At 52.6% G+C, this 18,294-nt stretch overlaps 1 protein-coding gene across 1 annotated transcript in view; it reads right to left on the reverse strand.

Moving 5' to 3' along the window:
* MCM10 (minichromosome maintenance 10 replication initiation factor) overlaps nucleotides 1-18,288 on the reverse strand; it is a 74,329-nt gene extending 56,041 nt beyond the window's left edge. Inside the window, exons 1-2 of the mRNA XM_040413199.1 lie at nucleotides 18,219-18,288; nucleotides 3,709-3,834 (exon numbers count right to left, since the gene is read on the reverse strand). Of these exons, the coding sequence (XP_040269133.1) occupies nucleotides 3,709-3,820 (112 nt within the window). The 5' untranslated portion in view covers nucleotides 3,821-3,834; nucleotides 18,219-18,288. The remainder of the gene's footprint in view (nucleotides 1-3,708; nucleotides 3,835-18,218) is intronic.
* Between the last annotated feature and the right edge of the window lie 6 nt (nucleotides 18,289-18,294).

Genomic DNA, 18,294 nt, shown 5'->3' on the forward strand with positions numbered 1-18,294 from the left:
GGGGGAGGGACGCAAACTCGAGTTTGTACCCGGAAGACACCACCTCGAGAGCCCAGGCGTCGGAGACGTGCGTCTGCCAGAAGTCCCTGAACAGGAGGAGACGTCCCCCCACCCGGGTGGGTGGGGGCGCACCTTCAGGTAGGGTTCTGCTTGGTCGCGGGAGGACGAGCAGGCTGTGACTTGCGCCAGGAGGGCTGGGTCCGAAAAAAAGGCTTCTTACGTCTGTCTTGGACAGGGTTAGAGGATGGACCTGAAGTGGTGCGAGGTGTGGGAGTTCTGCGGGAAGACCTGAAGCGAGAAAAGGTGGGACGGCCTCGAGTGGTGCTCCTAGTCCTGGATTGGGGAAGATGTGTACTCTTCCCTCCCGTGGCTTCAGAGATGATTTCATCCAAGCGGGTCCCGAACAATCGAGAACCAGTGAAGGGAAGGCCAGTAAGAGACCGCTTTGACGTGGCGTCCGCCGTCCAAACCTTTAACCAAAGCTCCCTTCTAGCCGAAACGGCCAGGGCAGATGAACGGGCTATAAGAGCCCCCGCATCCAGGGATGCCTCACAGACAAATTTTCCGGCTTGAACGATAAGTTGGGCCAGAGCCCGGAGGTCCTGAATAGGGACGTCGGATTCAAGCTCCTGATCCAGCTGAGACGCCCATTCTGAAACCGCTTTTCCAGCCCAAGCGGAGGCAAAGACCGGCCTGAGGGCGGAACCGGAGGCTGCAAAGATACCCTTTGTAATGGCCTCTATCCGGCGATCTTCCGTGGATTGTAAGGAAGAACCATCTGCAACGGGAATAGCCGTGCTTTTGGACAAACGGGCCACAGGGGGGTCGACTTTAGGTGGTGACGCCCAGTTTGTAATGCAATCCGCCGGGAATGGATAACAGATATCCAACTTCTTAGGCGGGGTAAAACGGGCATCAGGACGGGCCCAGGCCTTAGAAACCACCGACGAGAAGTCAGCGTGGAGGGGAAAAACCGCAGACGCCTGTTTTTGGCGAAAAAAGGAAACACTGGCCTTTTCAGAATTAGGAGGGTCATCGTGAATCTTAAAGGTATCACGGATATTGTTAATAAGATGGCCCACAGCAGAAGCCAGCTTTGAAGGCAAGGCCGAGTCCATATCCCAATCAGAATCGGCTAGTTCCCCTTCAGAGGGCATATCCTGTAATGAGGAAGGACCCGACTGAGGGCGCACCCTTGGGGGTGATACCGAAGCATCCGAGGATGATAGGTGCTCCGCCCTGGACCGCTTCTGGAGTTGACGGACTCTGGAGGGGTCGCCTGGAGAGAGAGACTCAGACGGGTCAGCTAAGGTAGCGGACCCGGAGGGCCCAGCAGGGGAATTATCCGGCTGCGGTAAGGGCAATGTATCTGCAAGGCGGCCCACAACATTAGTGAGACTGACCACAGCCTGGGAAAGGGATCTAGCCCAGTCAGGGGGATCCAAGAGGCCAGGGGGTGACACAGCAGATGGCGGACCCTGTAATGGGGCTTTGCAAGCCGAGCAATGCGGGTCAGGCTGCCCTTGAGGAAGGGGTGCCTTACATGCGGTGCAGGTATGATACCAAGGACCAGCAGGCACTGAGGGGTCAGACATGTTGGCTGGAAGTAATATACAAAAACGTCCAGGCCAGAGGGCTGCAGTGCTGGAAGGGGTCAACAGTCCTACCAGGTCACAGTGGGAGCAGACGGCACAGCAGCGGCAACAGCAGCGGTCCTCAGAGCCCTGAGGTAATCTGTCCTGAGAGCAGGCAGGCACGAAGAGGAGGCGGGGCTAGTGAGGAGCGGGAAGAAAGACGTCCGCCCCTTGACTGAAGCCTAACATGTACAGTGGAACGGAACGAAACTCCGCCCACCGATAAAACTTTTCGCGCGCGATTCAAAATATTACATGCCGCCGAAACCCCACAGAATAATGTCCCCCGTTCACTTCCATATAAGCGGAGGCGAACGCACACCAGTGGCCGGACAAGAGCGTGCGCTTGTCAGAATATCAGCCGGCAGTTGAACACAGCCGCAGTACACGTGTGCCTGATATCCAGCACCTGAGGTAAAACTGCGCTGTAACCCTCCCCCACGAGCATCGCTCCGCTTTGCCCCACACACAAAGGAGCCGCAGGACTCACAGCTAAGAGAGCTGTAACTTGCAATTGACATGAAGGTCAGGCAGAGGGGACAGCAGCATCAGGCCCTAACGGGGGGGGGGGGAGGGGGGAGGGGGTAGAACGGCTGCACAGCCACCTCACCATCGACGTTTTCACCCTCTGTCCATCCAGCAGGGACGCCCCTTCAGCCACTGGCACCGAAGTGGCAGGGAGCTGGAGAGGGGCTTGCAGGTGGGCGACCCTTGTGCTGGCGGGATGCAGGGGAGCAGGGCTGCCCTGGTCCTCCTTTTCTTCTGTGGGGGAGGCAGCAGTGCGGATAACCGGCACTGGCGCAGCTCAACCCCGGGAAAACAGAGAGGTCTAATGCGACTCTGTTGTCCCTGTTGAAAAAAGGAAAAAAAGTTGAAAATAATAAAAGAGAAAAAATAAAATCTTTAGCAAAGACAGCTCTGCAGTGCAGAGAGTGTCTTGCCTCCTTGACACTAAGCAAAAAACTGGTAGTCGCTCGCTCCAGGCTGAGGGTATAGCTGCTGGAGGAGGGGCTTAACAGTCTTTCACTTAGTGTCACGCCTCCTATGGAAATGAGCTATACCAAGGTTTCCTGTGTCCCCCAAGGAATTGGGCGAGAAATCTAAGTGTGAAAGTTATTCAGACGGATCCGTCCAGACTTTGCATTGAAAGTCAATGGGGGACGGATCCGTTTGAAAATTGCACCATATTGTGTCAACTTCAAACGGATCCGTCCCCATTGACTTACATTGTAAGTCTGGACGGATCCGTTTGCCTCCGCACGGCCAGGCAGACACCCGAACGCTGCAAGCTGCGTTCGGGTGTCCGCCTGCTGAGCGGAACGGAGGCCAAGCGGAGCCAGACTGAGGCATTCTGAGCGGATCCGCATCCACTCAGAATGCATTGGGGCTGGACGGATGCGTTCGGGGACGCTTGTGAGAGCCTTCAAACGGAGCTCACAAACGGAACCCCGAACGCTAATGTGAAAGTAGCCTTAGGCAAATCTTCTGTGCTGTCCACATAGAGGTCCTGTCCACAAGATGGCTGCTGATGGAAGGTCATGTGATCAAGCATATTACGGTCATCACAACACTTGAACCTTTTGCTTACTGCAGGTAATCTTGCTAAGCCTTATAGGTTCCCTCAGAGCTCAGTCCCATCATTCCGTGGGGGTGAGGTCACTCCTGCTCTCAGCTAATCAAGTGACCATAGAAACCTGTGTGCAGTGAGAGACCTGCTGAACTGTCCAGACTCCATGGTTCATGACTAAAGTAAAATCTACTGACCAATTATTACCTCCATATGTTGTCTTCTGCATTCCAACACACTGCAGCTTAGAGTTGCAAGGAGTATCGAACTTTCGATACTGTTTTACCCGGATCGATCTGATACCGGGATTTACTATTTTTCTGATACTGATCCATCAGAAGAACAGAAAAATCTATAAAAATAATAAAACTGATCTTGTAAAAAAAAAAAAAAAAAACGGATCCTGTGCATCAGTTATGCATATTTGGCATCCACTTGAGCCATTTCCATCTGAGATCAGTTTTGTTAGACAAAAAAAATAAAAGCACTGCATGCAAAACATCTTACCTGATATCTTCATTTTGTTAGGCGGGGACTTCTGTTGAGGTGCAGAGTTTGGTGACTGGGCAATGCCAGTCTGCTGGAGCTTTTCCTGCAACTTCTTCATTTGTTCCTGCATTTTTCTCAGTTCATCTAGTAAGTAATCACAGAAAATCAGTCAAGCCTGCATTACTTCCACAAATCATGTCTTTCCCTGCTTTTAAGAATCTGGGTTATTTATTGCAGATGACTGACATTTAGCACATTTATGTGAGCCATGTGTGTAGTCAAGTATCGGGAGGGGAATGCTTATTCTAATACACCAATCACAACAAGCAATAAAAGGATGTCGGCCCAAGCAACTGGTCTGTGCTGGCAGTGTCTACAGTATGTATCATTTGGCAGATTTGTTTCATTTATATAGTTAGTGATTAATTTTACTGCTTTTATTAAAATTCTAATATTTCTAAAATTCAAAAAAATGGGAACTGTAAAATTGATGGTAATAGCATTGAGGTTATGTAGACTAGTTTACATATATTAAGGTGACCCTCCAGGATCCCCCTCTAAGGCCCGATGCCCTCAGCTGTGAGTTAGGACAGGTTTTGTGTGAGATAACAGGGCAGCGGACATTTTATTTCCCTGATGACTGCAGCCTGGAGAAAACGAGCCATTATAAATAAGAAATGCCAATTTGGGAATGTTTTAATAGTAAAATCACATTAAGGTATTTTCAGTCATTTTATTAATTTTCAGAGAAGCCTGTTAACTACCCATTGCCTTGACGGCCAATAGTACAGGGCCTCAGCCTGCAGCAATGTGTTTTGGCCTTGCTGCAGTAGAGGAAGGGTGTGGGTTCCCGGAAACACTCCTGAGCTAAGGAACAGCTGTTACTAAGGGCATGTGCACACAAAAAGTTTCTTGCGTTCAGCATACTGGGCGTTTTTTTTTTGTTCAGTATGTGTTACTTACACTGAACCATTCATTTCAACGGGTCAGCAAAAAAAATAAAAAAATAAAAGTGTCTCCGTGTGCATTCCGTTTCGTTGAAAGATAGAACATGTCCTATTTTTGCCTGCAAATCACGTACCATGGCTCCATTCAAGTCAAAGTGTCCGCAAAAAAAAAAAAAAAAGTACTCCGTATCCGTTCCGTTCCTTGCAGGACCATTTATTGAAAAAGGAGATTTTTTGTGAAACTCACCTGTAAAATCTTTTTCTCGTCTTTTCAATTGGGGGACACAGACCATGGGTATAGCTTAGGCCATTACTAGGAGGAGACACTATGCAAATAATAAAAAACAGCTCCTCCTCCACTGGCTATACCCCCATGCTCCAACAGGAGGACCTCAGTGCGTGCAAAAGCAGTAGAAGGAGATCAGAAACCAAATATTAACAAAGAAAAGCAGAACCAAGGAACACCGCCATCGGGCCGTTAACAATAAGGTCCCACTAGAATAGAACCAACCCCTCCTGCAACAGACAAGAATGGGTGGGAGCTGTGTCCCCCAATGGAAAAGACGAGAAAAAGATTTTACAGGCGAGTTTCAAAAAAACAAAAAACTCCTTTTCTCGCCCATTCCATTGGGGGACACAGCCCATGGGACGTCCTAGAGCAGTCCATGGGGTGGGAAGACCAGCACCTCCAGAGGGAAAACGTCCAACGGTTAAACAGGAACCACAGCCTGCAATACCTTGCGCCCTAGGGCAGCATCAGCCGACGCCAAAGAGTGCAGCTGCTAGAACTTTGTAAAGGTATGTAAGGACGACCAGGAGGCCGCCTTACAAAGTTGTGATGTAGAGGCTCGATTGCGCCTAGCCCAGGAGGCCCCCACCGCCTTGGTGGAGTGCGCAATAACCGCCGCTGGGGGAACCCTACCCCGGGAACGATAGGCCATGGCAATAGTCGACCGAATCCACCGAGCCACAGTGACCTTGGAGGGCGCCCGACCCTTACGAGGCCCCTCGGGAACCACAAAAAGGGAGTCCGAGCGGCGAAATGGGTCAGTAACCGACAGGTACACCCTAAAGCACGGACAACATCCAGAGAATGGAGAGCGCGCTCCTTGGGGTTTGCCGGAGCGGGGCAAAAGGATGGCAGGACTACGTCCTCATTAAGGTGGAAGGCGGAAACCACCTTGGGCAAAAAGGAAGGGACGGGGTGCAGTACCACCTAGTCCTTGTGGAAGACCAAAAAGGGCTCTTTAGAAGAAAGGGCGGCCAGCTCCGATACCCTCCTGATAGAGGTGATGGCCACCAATAAGAGCACCTTCCAGGTGAGAAAGCTCAGGGAAATATTCCTCAGGGGCTCAAAAGGAGCCGCCTGGAGAGAAGACAGAACCAGGTTCAGATCCCGGGGGGGGGGGGGGCAGAGGAGGGACATACAGAGGGACCGAATGCGCCACCCCCTGCAGAAAGGTCCTCACCGGACCTAGCAGAGCCAGAGAGCGCTGAAAGAGAATGGACAGAGCGGAGACCTGACCCTTCAGAGAGCTCAGGGACATTCCCATCTCAAGACCCGACTGGAGAAAGGAGAGGGGAAAAACGCCTATCTTCTCACAAAAGGCAAGAAAAGCCTTCCAGGTACGATAGTATATCCGGGAGGAAGCTGGTTTCCTGGCTTTGATCATGGTCTTCATGACAGAGTCCGAGAAGCCCCTCTTCTTCAAGATGGTGGTCTCAACAGCCACGCCATTAAACAAAGTGGTTGTAAATTCTGGTGGAAGAGATGTCCTTGAGACAGCAGGTCCTCCCTGAGAGGAAGAGGCCACGGAACGTCCGCCAGCATCCGAGTGACCTCCGAGAACCAGGCGTGGCGAGGCCAATCGGGAGTGATGAGGATGGTCGGGATTCCTTCTGCTACGACCCTGAGAAGAACCTTTGGGGGTAGAGGCAGTGGTGGGAAGACAGAGGAGTGCAAAGTCTTGCAACGGAGACACCAGAGCGTCCACCCTGTACGCCTCCGGATCCCGATCTCGGGCCAGGAACCTTGTTGTTGAGCCTGGACGCCATCAAGTCCACATCCGGGCGGCCCCAACGGCGACAGACGTCCTCGAATACGTCCTGATGCAGAGACCACTCTCCCGGATCCACCCTGTTGCGGCTGAGAAAGTCCGCCGTCCAGTCTTCGACCCCTGGGATGTACACTGCAGACAATATTGGAACGTGAGCCTCCGCCCACTGGAGGATCCTCTTCACCTCCTGCATCACTGGCCGGCTGCGGGTTCCACCCTGATTGATGTAGGACACGGCTGTGGCATTGTCCGACTGGATCCTTACCGGGAGACCCGTTAGGAGGGGGGTCCAATGAGACAGAGAGGAAAATTGCTCTGAGCTCCAATATGTTGATCGGAAGGCGGGCTTTCACTTCTGACCACACCCCCTGAACCGTCCGAGCCCCGAGAACGCCGCCCCAACCCAGGAGACTGGTATCGGTGGTGACGACTGTCCAGGAGATTGGGAGGAAGGATTTCCCCGAAGTCAGATTCTGAGGGGACAGCCACCATGGGAGGTTCATGCGAACCCGAGGAGGAAGGCGGATCCAAGAGTCCAGACCCTTCGATGTCCTGTCCCAGAAAGACAGGATCACCTGCTGCAGATGCCGAGTGTGAAACTGGGCAAAGCGGACTTCCTCGAAGGAGGCCACCATAAGACCCAGAACCTGCATGCACTCCCGGATGGAGAGAAACGGGGAATGCAGAAGGCGAGACACCGACTCCCGTATCCGTGAGAACTTGCAATCCAGGAGGAATACCCGGGCTGCAGTAGTGTCCATAATAATCCCCAGGAAGGTCACCCTCTGGGAAGGTTGCAGAGAGGACTTCGGGAAGTTGATCAGCCAGCCGAACTGTTGCAGAGTCTGAACAGTGATCCTGACGCTGTCTTTCGGCCTGGGGACAAGAGGGAGCCTTTATCAGAATGTCGTCCAGGTAGGGCAGCAGAGATATGCCCCTGGTACGGAGAAGCACCATGATCGGCGCCAAGATCTTTGTAAATACCCGCGGGGCCGTCGCCAACCCAAAGGGATGGGCGACAAACTGATAATGACGGTCGCCAATGGCGAAGCGCAGGAACCTGTGGTGAGATTCTGCGATAGGGACATGCAGATAGGCGTCCCGGATGTCCACCGACGTGAGGGACTCCCCTGGAAGAAGAGAAGCAATAACTGAGCGGAGGGATTCTATCCGGAACCTCCGCACCCGCAGGGACTTGTTTAACAGCTTCAGGTCCAGGACCGGACGCACTGATCCCCCCTTCTTTGAGGAAAGAAACGTTCCGGAGGTCTGGAACCGAATTCTATCTTGTAAACGGAAGTTACAATTTCCAGGACCCAGGCGTCTTGAACGTGAGCCCTCCCAGACATGCTGAAAGGAGAGCAGACGGACTGCTTAAAGGAAGGCTTCTTGCGGGAGTCCTGAGAGCCGCCGGAGGAGAGGGCTGTCGCAGACCTGGAGGAGGAGAAGCGCCGAAAGGACTGGTTTCTAGAGCCAGAGGGGCGAGCTCTGAAGGCGCGCTTGGATCTAGATTGGGGCAGGTATGTACTCTTGCCCCCCGTAGTGTCAGGGATAATCTCATCAAGCTTACCACCGAAGAGCCTGGAGCCCGCAAAAGGGGGATGTTAGTGAGGGAGCACTTGGAGGAAGCGTCGGCGTCCCAGACCTTCAACCAGACCTCCCTGCGCTGCGTGACCGAGAGGGCCGAAATCCACGCAAAGAGAGTGCTGACGTCTAATGAGGCCTCATAGAGGAATGTTGTCGCCTGGGACATCTGGAGGATGAAGTTTAGGGTGTCTGCAGAGGCATCCTGCTCCGCGAGGTCCTGATGATGGCGCTGCAACCACACCGAAAGCGCCCTGGCTACCCAGGCAGAGGCGAACGCGGGCCACAGACCTGTGCCCGCCAGAGAGAATATGGCTTTGGAAACAGAGTCCAAACGCCTGTCAACGGAGTCCTGTAGGGAGGACCCGTCCAGGACTGGTATTGCCGTATTGTTAGCCAATCTGGCCACTGGCGGGTAGACCTTAGGAGGAGAAGACCACTGCTGCACGTTATTTGTCGGGAAAGGATAAAAGAGTATCCATACGCCTCTTAGCAGAAAAATGGTGATTAGGGCGTTCCCAAGCCTTAGAAAGGACCTTGGCGAACTCACCATGAATGGGGAATGTGACTGCCTCCGGTTTTCTGGAATGGAAGAGGGGGAATTCCTGGCTACTAGTAGGAGGAGGTTCCCCCTGGATGTCAAAGGTGTCACGTACCGCCGGGACCATGTCTGCCACCATGGTGGAGGTGAGGGTTCCGGCTCCGTGTCCTCGTCCGAGCCGGACCTTTCCCCTTCAGACCTGTAATCCCTGCGAGAGGGAGAGGCTGAACACGCCTCCAGGCGAGAAGGGGGGGGGGGGGGAGGGGAAGCAGAGTCATCCGAGGAGGGATGCTGCTGCGTACGCTGCCTCTTAAGGCACCACAGGCGGTGGATCATTGGCCGCCATGCGTTCCATAAAGGCCATGGCCGCGCGCGAGACTTGGGCTATGGCAGAGGCCCAGGAGGCCTCCGAATGGGCGGAGGAGGGACTGGGCTGGTTTGGTGGAGGAGGCGGTGGATGATCCTGTCCCGAGGCAAGGCAAGAGTCACAGGAGCCTGTAACCGATAGTGGCAAGCAGCAGACCTTACAGGATCCCAGTGGGACCTGAGGTGTAGCTTTAGATTTTTGGGGGGCCCCAGGTCTTGGCATGATGGCAGCAATCCCGGAGTCAGGGTCTCCTACAGCTTTGCGGAACACTATCTGTCCTACCGTGACCTGTGAGGAGCTGGAGTAGCATTCAAGCGTAGAGAGGCGCTGAGGCAAAGCGGAAGCGCAGGGGGTGACGCGATAGGCTCCGCCCTCGAGTCACGTCATAGATTCCGCAAAAAATTGCGGTAAAAAATTGCGCGCGTGGGAACTATGAAAAAAGGCAGACCCCGGCTCCGAAAATGGCGCCCACCGTCAGAATGCAGGGAACAAGAAGGAATCCCTCCTCCCTCTCAACCAGCCGGCCCTCCCAGATCCACAGGTAAGCCCTAAAGAACCGTGTCACAGTGTGAGAGCACGGGTGGGGGGGAGGGGGAGCTTGCAGGAGAGCCGATGTACTTATCCGAGTCCTGCAGTCTTCACCCTCTGTACCGGACCAGCAGGGGGTCACCTCTTCAGTCATCTGGCACAAGGAGTGGCAGTGCACTGGATAGAGGGCAGGACTAGGTGACCCCGGATCTGGTAGGCCACCGGAGCTGCAGGTCGAGCCCGGTTCCACTTTTCTTCTGGGGGGAAAGGGAGGTAGCCGGGGACGGCCATTCGACCCCGGCGCTCGCTCCACTGAGAGACCAGGGACGCACCATGCGACCCTGCGTCCTCTGTTTAGAAAAAAACAAACAGGAGAAGAAAAAACTACAGGGACAACCCTGCAGGAGCAGGAGTGTCACCTCCTTATCAAGCTAAAACTGAGGTCCTCCTGTTGGAGCATGAGGGTATAGCCAGTGGAGGAGGAGCTGTTTTTTATTATTTGCATAGTGTCTCCTCCTAGTAATGGCCTAAGCTATACCCATGGTCTGTGTCCCCCAATGGAATGGGCGAGAAATGTAATTACTGTATATGCCATACGGCAAAACGGAACGAAAAAACGGAACTGAACCGGAAACACTACTGAAACAAAAAACAGATCCGTTAAAAACGGCCCGCAAAACACTGAAAAAGCCATACGGTCGGGTGCATGAGCCCTAAGGGTCCGGCTACACCTTTTGTGGCCAGGATAGGAGTAGCGGTGATCCAATAGAAGCGAATGGCATCGTTACGCCAGTCGCAAGAAATCCAGCAGTGTTGGATTTTTGCAAGTGGCGCAGTGATCCCATTCATTTATATGGGGTCTCCGCTCCTGTGTGATCTTGGCCCTGTAGCTGTGACTCTTTGCGCAGGCTCCTACTTCACAGTCGGGGCCCAAGGAAACTCATTATCCCGTCTGTTAAGCCTTTGATACGTGCAAATCACACAGCTACCATTGAGTTATTGGGTTTTGCAGTGACCTGACTGGAGGAGCCATCAGCAGTCAGCACTGAGGACCTACAGTGTCTGCTCAGTAACCCTGCTGTAAGTGCATACTAATGTTGCCCTAACTGCAGCCTGTGTCATACTGACACAGAGCATAATGTATCAGCATTCAGGTGAATACTACACATATTAGGTATCCACATGACCATAATAACCTGAAGAATACAGTTATATCATTTAGTGTGAAACAAACTGCATAATAAATAAAAAAAAGGAGATTTTTATATAACTTACCAGTAAAATCTCTTTCTCGCTCTTCATTGGGGGACACAGGAACCGTGGGTATAGCCATGTCCTCTAGGAGGCGTTGACACTAGTAAAAGCTGTTAGCTCCTCCCCTGGCAGCTATACCCCCTCCAGCCTGGAAAGAGCGCTTCAGTTTGTGAACACGCAGTAGGAGAAGCAAGCCAACCAAGAAAAAAACATGGAACACCAACCAAGCCAAAAGACCCACAGGGTTCTAACCAGCAACAGCCACAACTGTGGCCGAACAACAATACTGGGTGGGTGCTGTGTCCCCCAATGAAGAGCGAGAAAGAGATTTTTACTGGTAAGTTAAACAAAAATCTCCTTTTCTCGCCCATATTCATTGGGGGACACAAACCGTGGGACGTTCAAAAAAAAAAAAAAAAACGTAACTCCCTTTCCTAGGGAGTGAAGGAAGGACAATTTCTACATTGATGTGGAAGACAGAGACCACCTTCAGGAGAAAAAAGGAATGGGCCGGAGAACCGCCTTATCCCTGTGAAGACCCAGGAAGGGTTCTCTGCAAGAGTAGGGATCGACCGATTATCGGTTTTACCGATATTATCGGCCGATATTCAGGATTTTGACAGTTATCTGTATCGGCATCTATTTTGCCGATATACCGATAACTTATTGGGAACACAGAACGCGCTGCTCTCAGCGCTCTCTGTGTTCCCTCAGCAGCACAGGGGAGAAGGAAGCAGTGTCTCCCTCCCCCTGTGCTGCTGCTGCCGCCAATTAGAGGAGAGAGGACAAAAGAAGGGGAGGGGCTGTGGCCACCGCTCCACCAATGAAGATAAGTCTTTCATTAATTCATATACAGGAGGCGGGAGCTGGCTGCAGAATCACATAGCCGGCTCCCGACCTCTATGAGCGGTAGCTGCGATCTTCTGTAGTTAACCCCTTAGGTGCCGCGGATCGCAGCTACCGCTCATAGAGGTCGGGAGCCGGCTATGTGATTCTGCAGCCAGCTCCCGCCTCCTGTATATGAATTAATGAGAGATTTCTCTTCATTGGTGGCGCAGTGCGCCCCCCCCCAAGCCTCCATCCCAGTATTAAAAACGTTGGTGGCGCAGTGCGCCCCCCCCCCCCCAGTATTAATCATTGGTGGCAGTGGCCACAGGATCCCCTCTCCCCTGCTCCTCCGATCGGAGCGCCAGCTGTGTAATCCTGGGGCTCCGATCGGTTACCATGGCAGCCAGGACGCTACTGAAGCCCTGGCTGCCATGTTCAGCTCCATGCTGCTGTGTGCACAAAGCACAGAGCAGCAGGGACAGTGTGAGATCCTATTCACCCTGATAGAGATCTATCAGGGTGAATAGGAAAAGGGTTCTAGTCCCTAAGGGGGCTAAAAGTTAGTAAAAAAAATAAAATAAATATTAAGTATAAATGAAAAAGAAAGATTTACAAAAAAAAAATAAAAATACACGTTAACAATAAACATTAATTTTCAGCAGATTTGTGTAGGAATTTTTTTTTTTTTCAAAAATAAAAATTCCCAGAATATCGGTATAAATTATCGGCCTGAAAGTTCACAAATTATCGGTATCGGCCCTAAAAAAAACAATATTGGTCGATCCCTACAAGAGAGCACCCCCAACTCGAACACCCGTCTGATGGATGTGATAGCCACAAGAAAAAACTACGTTCTAGAACAGGAGCCGGAGAGATATCTCCCCAAGGGCTCAAAGGAAGCCCTTGGGGCTTGGAACGCCCTTGGAACGCTGAGAGAACTATATTCAGATCCCAAGGCGATAAAGAACGGGACGGAGGAACCGCATGTGCCACTCCCTGAAGGAAAGTTTCCATGGGCACCAGAGGACGCTGGAAGCTGCCCCAGGATAGAAGCGCCAACACCTGACCCATCAAGAAAACTAAGGGCTAAACGAAGGTCCAACCCTGATTGTAGAAAGGATAGGACCGTGGAGAGAGAAAAAACGGAGTGAGGGAATGTCCCGGCTTTCACAGAAGCCCAGGAGGACTGCCAGATCCTATAATAGATCCTGGGCGGTGCAAGCCTGAATCATAGTGCGGATGACATCCGCCGAAAAAACTTCCTCCACCTCAGGATGACAGTTTTAATAGCCACGAGTCAACCAAGACCCTAAATGCCGATGCAAGACCGGACCCTGAAAGAAGGTCGTCTCTGAGGGCAGTGACAAGGGACATCTCTTAGAAGTAGAACAAGATCGGCGTACCACGCGTGACGGGGCCAACCCGGAGCGACTAGGATTTGTCGGAATGCCCTCCATCTGATCCTCCGTAGAACCCTGGGTAGGAGAGAAGAAACACGTAAGAAGGGAGAACTCCCGCCAAGGAGATGTCAGGGCATCCATGTCGTAGGTTTCCGGAACTCCTGCTAGGGAGAGAAGGTGGGGAGCTTTCGTGTAGATACCGTTAGCACACCCAGACCAATGGAAGGAGTCCACATAGAAGGAGGGATGTGGAGGTTGCCACGGCCCACCAGTCGGGACCGGAGCGTGTCTGGAATGGAAGGCCATCAAAAGAATACCCCGTGCAGATGAGGGAAGGTAGTAACATAGGAACTACCAAGGCATGCGGGGTGTCTATGAATCATGATCCAGATGAGGAAAAGGACAGGGGAAGAATAGGCTAGGTCCAAGCCCATTTCCCATCTGAGACTGGCGCTATACAGAAGTAGCCAAGGATTTCAGTTGTAGAAGAGTCCATCAACTGACGAAAAACTGAACAGACAGAACCCAAGCATGTAGTGGCACGCAATACCGCTCCCACAGTAGTAGCCAGTGTGAGAGGGAAGAATGACTATCCGTAGAAGCCACGTACCATACTGCCCCAGTTTAAAAGGGAGTCTGTCGCCAGCATTTCACTTTTTTAACCCTTCCCACAGCTCCCTAGCATGCTTACAGCTAATAAAAACGTTACCTCTGGCATCAATCCTGGACTTTTTCGCGTCGTTAGCCGGCGCATGCGCAATAGTTACTGTGATGCCGTACAAGGAATGGGCATCGCAGTGCGCATGCGCCAGCCAAAGGAATGAGTGCGCCGGCGCGGGATATCGGCAGCATAACAAGTTAGTACAAAGGCGGTCAGAGGGAAAGGATGGGCGGGCAGAGGGTAGGAAGGGGCGGGGGGACGCAATGAGAAGGCTGAGCAAGCAGGGCACCTAAGAGTAACGCCGCCCTAGGCACTTGCGAGCCCTCATTTGCATATCTTAGAAAGATCGTTTTTGAGGGTTCTATAAGTCCAGGATTGATGCCAGAGGTAACGTTTTTATTAACTGTAAGCATGCTAGGGAGCTGTGGAAAGGGTTAAAAAAGTGAAATGCTGGTGACAGACTCCCTTTAAGTACAGCAACCTTAAAGACTCTACCTGGAACAACGCTGAAAAGGAGCAACTGCCAAGCTGGAGCCAGGGTAGGGCCCCTCCTGAGGGGATGTCCCACTGCAGCGACCACAAACATTAGAGAAAGGCTGCACCTGTGGTGGAGAACACGCTGTAGCTGCTACCAGAGTGCCAGCATAACCACTTTCCCAGAGAAGGAGGAGTGGTGGATAGAGAATACAGTCAGTAAAGCACTTGACTCGCTGGAACGTGCACACCATATATGTGCAATGGTGTATGCACTACTACTGATGCGGACTATCATGACCGACTGGAACAATGAAGACCCATGGAGTTGGGAGTCTCTAGGATACAAGTGATGCTAGTAAAACCCCCTGTGCTGTATCTGAAGACATTCAGTTATTCTCCCGCTAATGGATCACTTGCGAAAGGGGGTAAGGCAGGCAGGAAGCACAGTGATGTGCAACAATCTGCCTATGGGAGGATAGCGCGACAGTCGGACCGTATCCAATGGTGGTGCAATTACCCTACCTATGGAAGGTGGAATGCGTATGGAGTACTTAAGCCAGTGGTAGGGAAAATACCCCACCTAAGAAGGAGGGTTAATGCCCACGGCGAGAACTAGCGCATATGGTGAGTCCTGTACCCTATGGGAGTGCAATTAGCACCTAAATAAGAGGGTAATGCATACAGCACACCTTGTAACCAGTGATAATGTCATCCCGCCACCTGTGGTAGGAGCTAATGAATACGGCAGGTACTGAACCCAGTGGAGATGCATTTCCGCCACCTACAGAAGGGGGAATGTATACGTCCGGCACTGAATTCAGTGTTATTGTACCTAGTCCACCTATGACAGGGAACAATGTATGAGGTCAGTACTGTATCCCAAAGTAGTGCAATTACTCTGCCTAAGGAAGGGGGTAATGCCTACGACAAGTGCTGCTGGCCACCGTAGACGCAATCTTAGGGGATTGCTTCGGATTCATGTCAGGGTCTGAATCAGTGATTCTCCTCCCCCCCCTCCCTCGGACGGACCCGCTCCTGTGAGAGGGTGCGCCTGAGCGTGACCCGGGGAGGAAGAGAGGGGGTGTGGAGATATTTGAGGAGAAGATGACCTGCTGTGGTCCGCTAGCATGCAGGTCTGCCCCTCAGAACCTCGACCCTGGCAGATGCGGACTGCGCAGGTGGGGGCTTAGCAACCAAACTATCCAGGGGATGGAATGGGAACAGAGGTCCTGTATAAAATTGCGCCGGCTGAGAATCATCAACCAAACGACCCGGGAGGGTGGATTGGGAACAGGGGTCCTGTATAATTGCGCTGGCGGAGAATTATCAACCAAACGACCCCAGAGGGCGGATTGGAAAGTTCCAGTTGACTCCCACTGGAATTGCGCAGGTGGGGAATTACCAACCAAACGACCCAGGAGGGTGGACTGGGAATGTCAGAGGTCCCTTATTGAATACGCTGGTGGAGAATTATCAACCAAACAACCCTGGAGGGTGGTTCGGGAATTCCAGAGGTTCTCCACTGTATGGCGCAGGTGGAGAATTATCAACCAAACGGGCCCGGAGGACAGATTGGGAATACTGCGGAGATCCTTCACTGAATTGCGCAGGTGGAGAACTATCAACCAAACGACCCCGGGAGGGTGGATTGGGAATTCCAGAGGTTCTCCGCTGTATTGAGCAGGTGAAGAATAATTAACCAAACGGCCCCGGGAGGACGGATTGGGATCCAGCAGTGGTCCGTCACTGGATTGCACAGGTGGAGAATCGTCAACCAAAACGGCTCCGGAGGGCGAATTGGGAACTATGCGAGGTCCCTCTTTACCCGAGATAGGGCACGGGCCCAGTGTGGGACCACACAAACCGGGTGGCCCTGCAGCTGAGGAGGGGGACCCGTATGGACACACATTTCCTTTATTATTATTATTTTTTTAAATAGGAAGACGGCAGGAAGGGGTTAAATCCTCCACTCATGTACAGTGTACCTAGGGGAAGAACCCCAGATAATCATGCCGGTAGGTGGTCATGAAGGGTTAAGGCAGTCTCAAGACCGGCTCAGCAGGTGATGGGGGAGAAGGGCGGGAAGAATTCGTGCCAGAGTGACCCCCCCCCCCTGACGAAGGCTACGATCCAAGCAAGCCGCCGCACGGCTTTTCAGAGAGTGCCCCCCCCCCCCAATGCTGGGCCAGCCGTGTCACAGACCGGCCGGACTGACTGGGGCGCTCACCCCGCTTGATAGAGCGGGTCGGGCAGAGAAAGGTGCGGGCCTGAACACCATGCGGTGCACAGCCGATTAAGTAACTGCACTGTATTAATTCTTGAAGACCCATGGCCGGCCGAATGAAATGGCTGGCCAGGAAGGGTTTAAAAAAAAAAAAAAAGGAGCAGGAGGCCGTGCTCAGCTGGCTCTGGGGAGGGGAACAGCTAGGCGGGAGAATTTTGCGCCAGCTCCCCCCCCCCCCGCGGAACAGTTGCGGCCTAGTGTGCCGCAAAACCGGGGCCCAGTTGACACATGGCCGCCTGGAGTCACTGCCGGACGGCCCGGGGGAAGAAAAGGGAGGAAATAGATACTGCCAGTGTTAAGGGGGAATGCAGCAGGTGGTTGGAGTCCCCCATGAGGTAAATGAAGTATGCGGCACACGAGGCGTCCGCGATTGTTTTTCCCCTCATTAACCCTGACGGAACGGCGCCCTTGGCGCCCGCTCCCGCCAGGGTCGGAGTATGGAGCTGGGGAGCGGTAGCAGGAGCCGTGCGCTCCTCTTCGTCCGGCTGATGTATAAACTGTCACCGCAGCGCCATCTCGCCGGGGCTGAGAGTTGCGGCCCCGATTTCTCCATATTAACCCCCTATTAGCGCCCCGATTCCTCCTTGATATTAACCCCCTATTAGCCGTCCACCGGCCTAGGGGGGAGTGAGAGGGACTGTTATAGGGGCCTTGAGAGATAATAAGGGCCCCTGGCAGCTTGTGCCTGCTGTGTCCCCCTAGTTAACCCTGAGGGCAGGAGAACACTATGCCGAGAGGGAGACGGGTGAAGGGCACCAGGGGAGAACCATGCCAAGAGGGAGGGAGGGGGAAGGGGTTAATACTTACCTAGTCCCGTATACTCACCTCATCTTCTGTCCAGCCGCCATCTTCACCCCTCCTCTGGTCCAGGAGGGTCACCCCTTCAGCTACTGGCACCGTAGTGGCAGGACGCTGGAAAAGGGGGGCTTGGATGGGTGACCCCTTGGCTGGCGGGATGCAGGGGAGCGAGGATGCCCTGGTCCACCTTGTCTTCTGTGGGGAAGGCAGCAGTGCGGGTGACTGGCACTGGCGCAACTCGACCCCGGGAGAACAAGGAGGCGAGGCGTCCACTGTTTTCCCATCTGAAAAAGAAGGGAAAAAATAAACTAAAATAAAAAAATCTTCAGGAGCTTCCCTGCAGAGCAGGGAGGTCTTGCCTCCTATTGACACTAGAAAACACTGAAGCGCCTTCTCCAGGCTGGAGAAGGGTATAGCTGCCGGGGGAGGAGCTAACAGCTTTTACTAGTGTCAACGCCTCCTAGAGGACATAGCTATACCCACGGTTTCTGTGTCCCCCAATGAATATGGGCGAGAAAAACACTTTTCTACATTGCCACAGGAAGAAAAATTATGAAGACCACACTGTAATTTATAGGTACCCTAGAACAATTCCAAAAATACATTTTCGCGCTCATAAAACAATGCCTCAGACAGCCACATCAATGATAACGTTATGGCTGCTGAAATGCACAAAGGCAAAAGTTATTGTGCAGCAGTCCTATCATCATACAAACATGTTTCTGATTAGGGTCTACGGAACCTGGAGTATAAACAATACCTATAAGAGTCACATATAATGCATAAATATGCAATGCATTACCTTCCAAATCTTCTCTGGATCTATCCTGGTTGGAGGATGATAACTCCTTTCTGGTCTCAAGTTCAGGTACATCATC

The sequence above is a fragment of the Bufo bufo genome, chromosome 1 (genome assembly GCF_905171765.1).
Source record: "Bufo bufo chromosome 1, aBufBuf1.1, whole genome shotgun sequence".
Classification (NCBI taxonomy): Eukaryota; Metazoa; Chordata; class Amphibia; order Anura; family Bufonidae; genus Bufo; species Bufo bufo.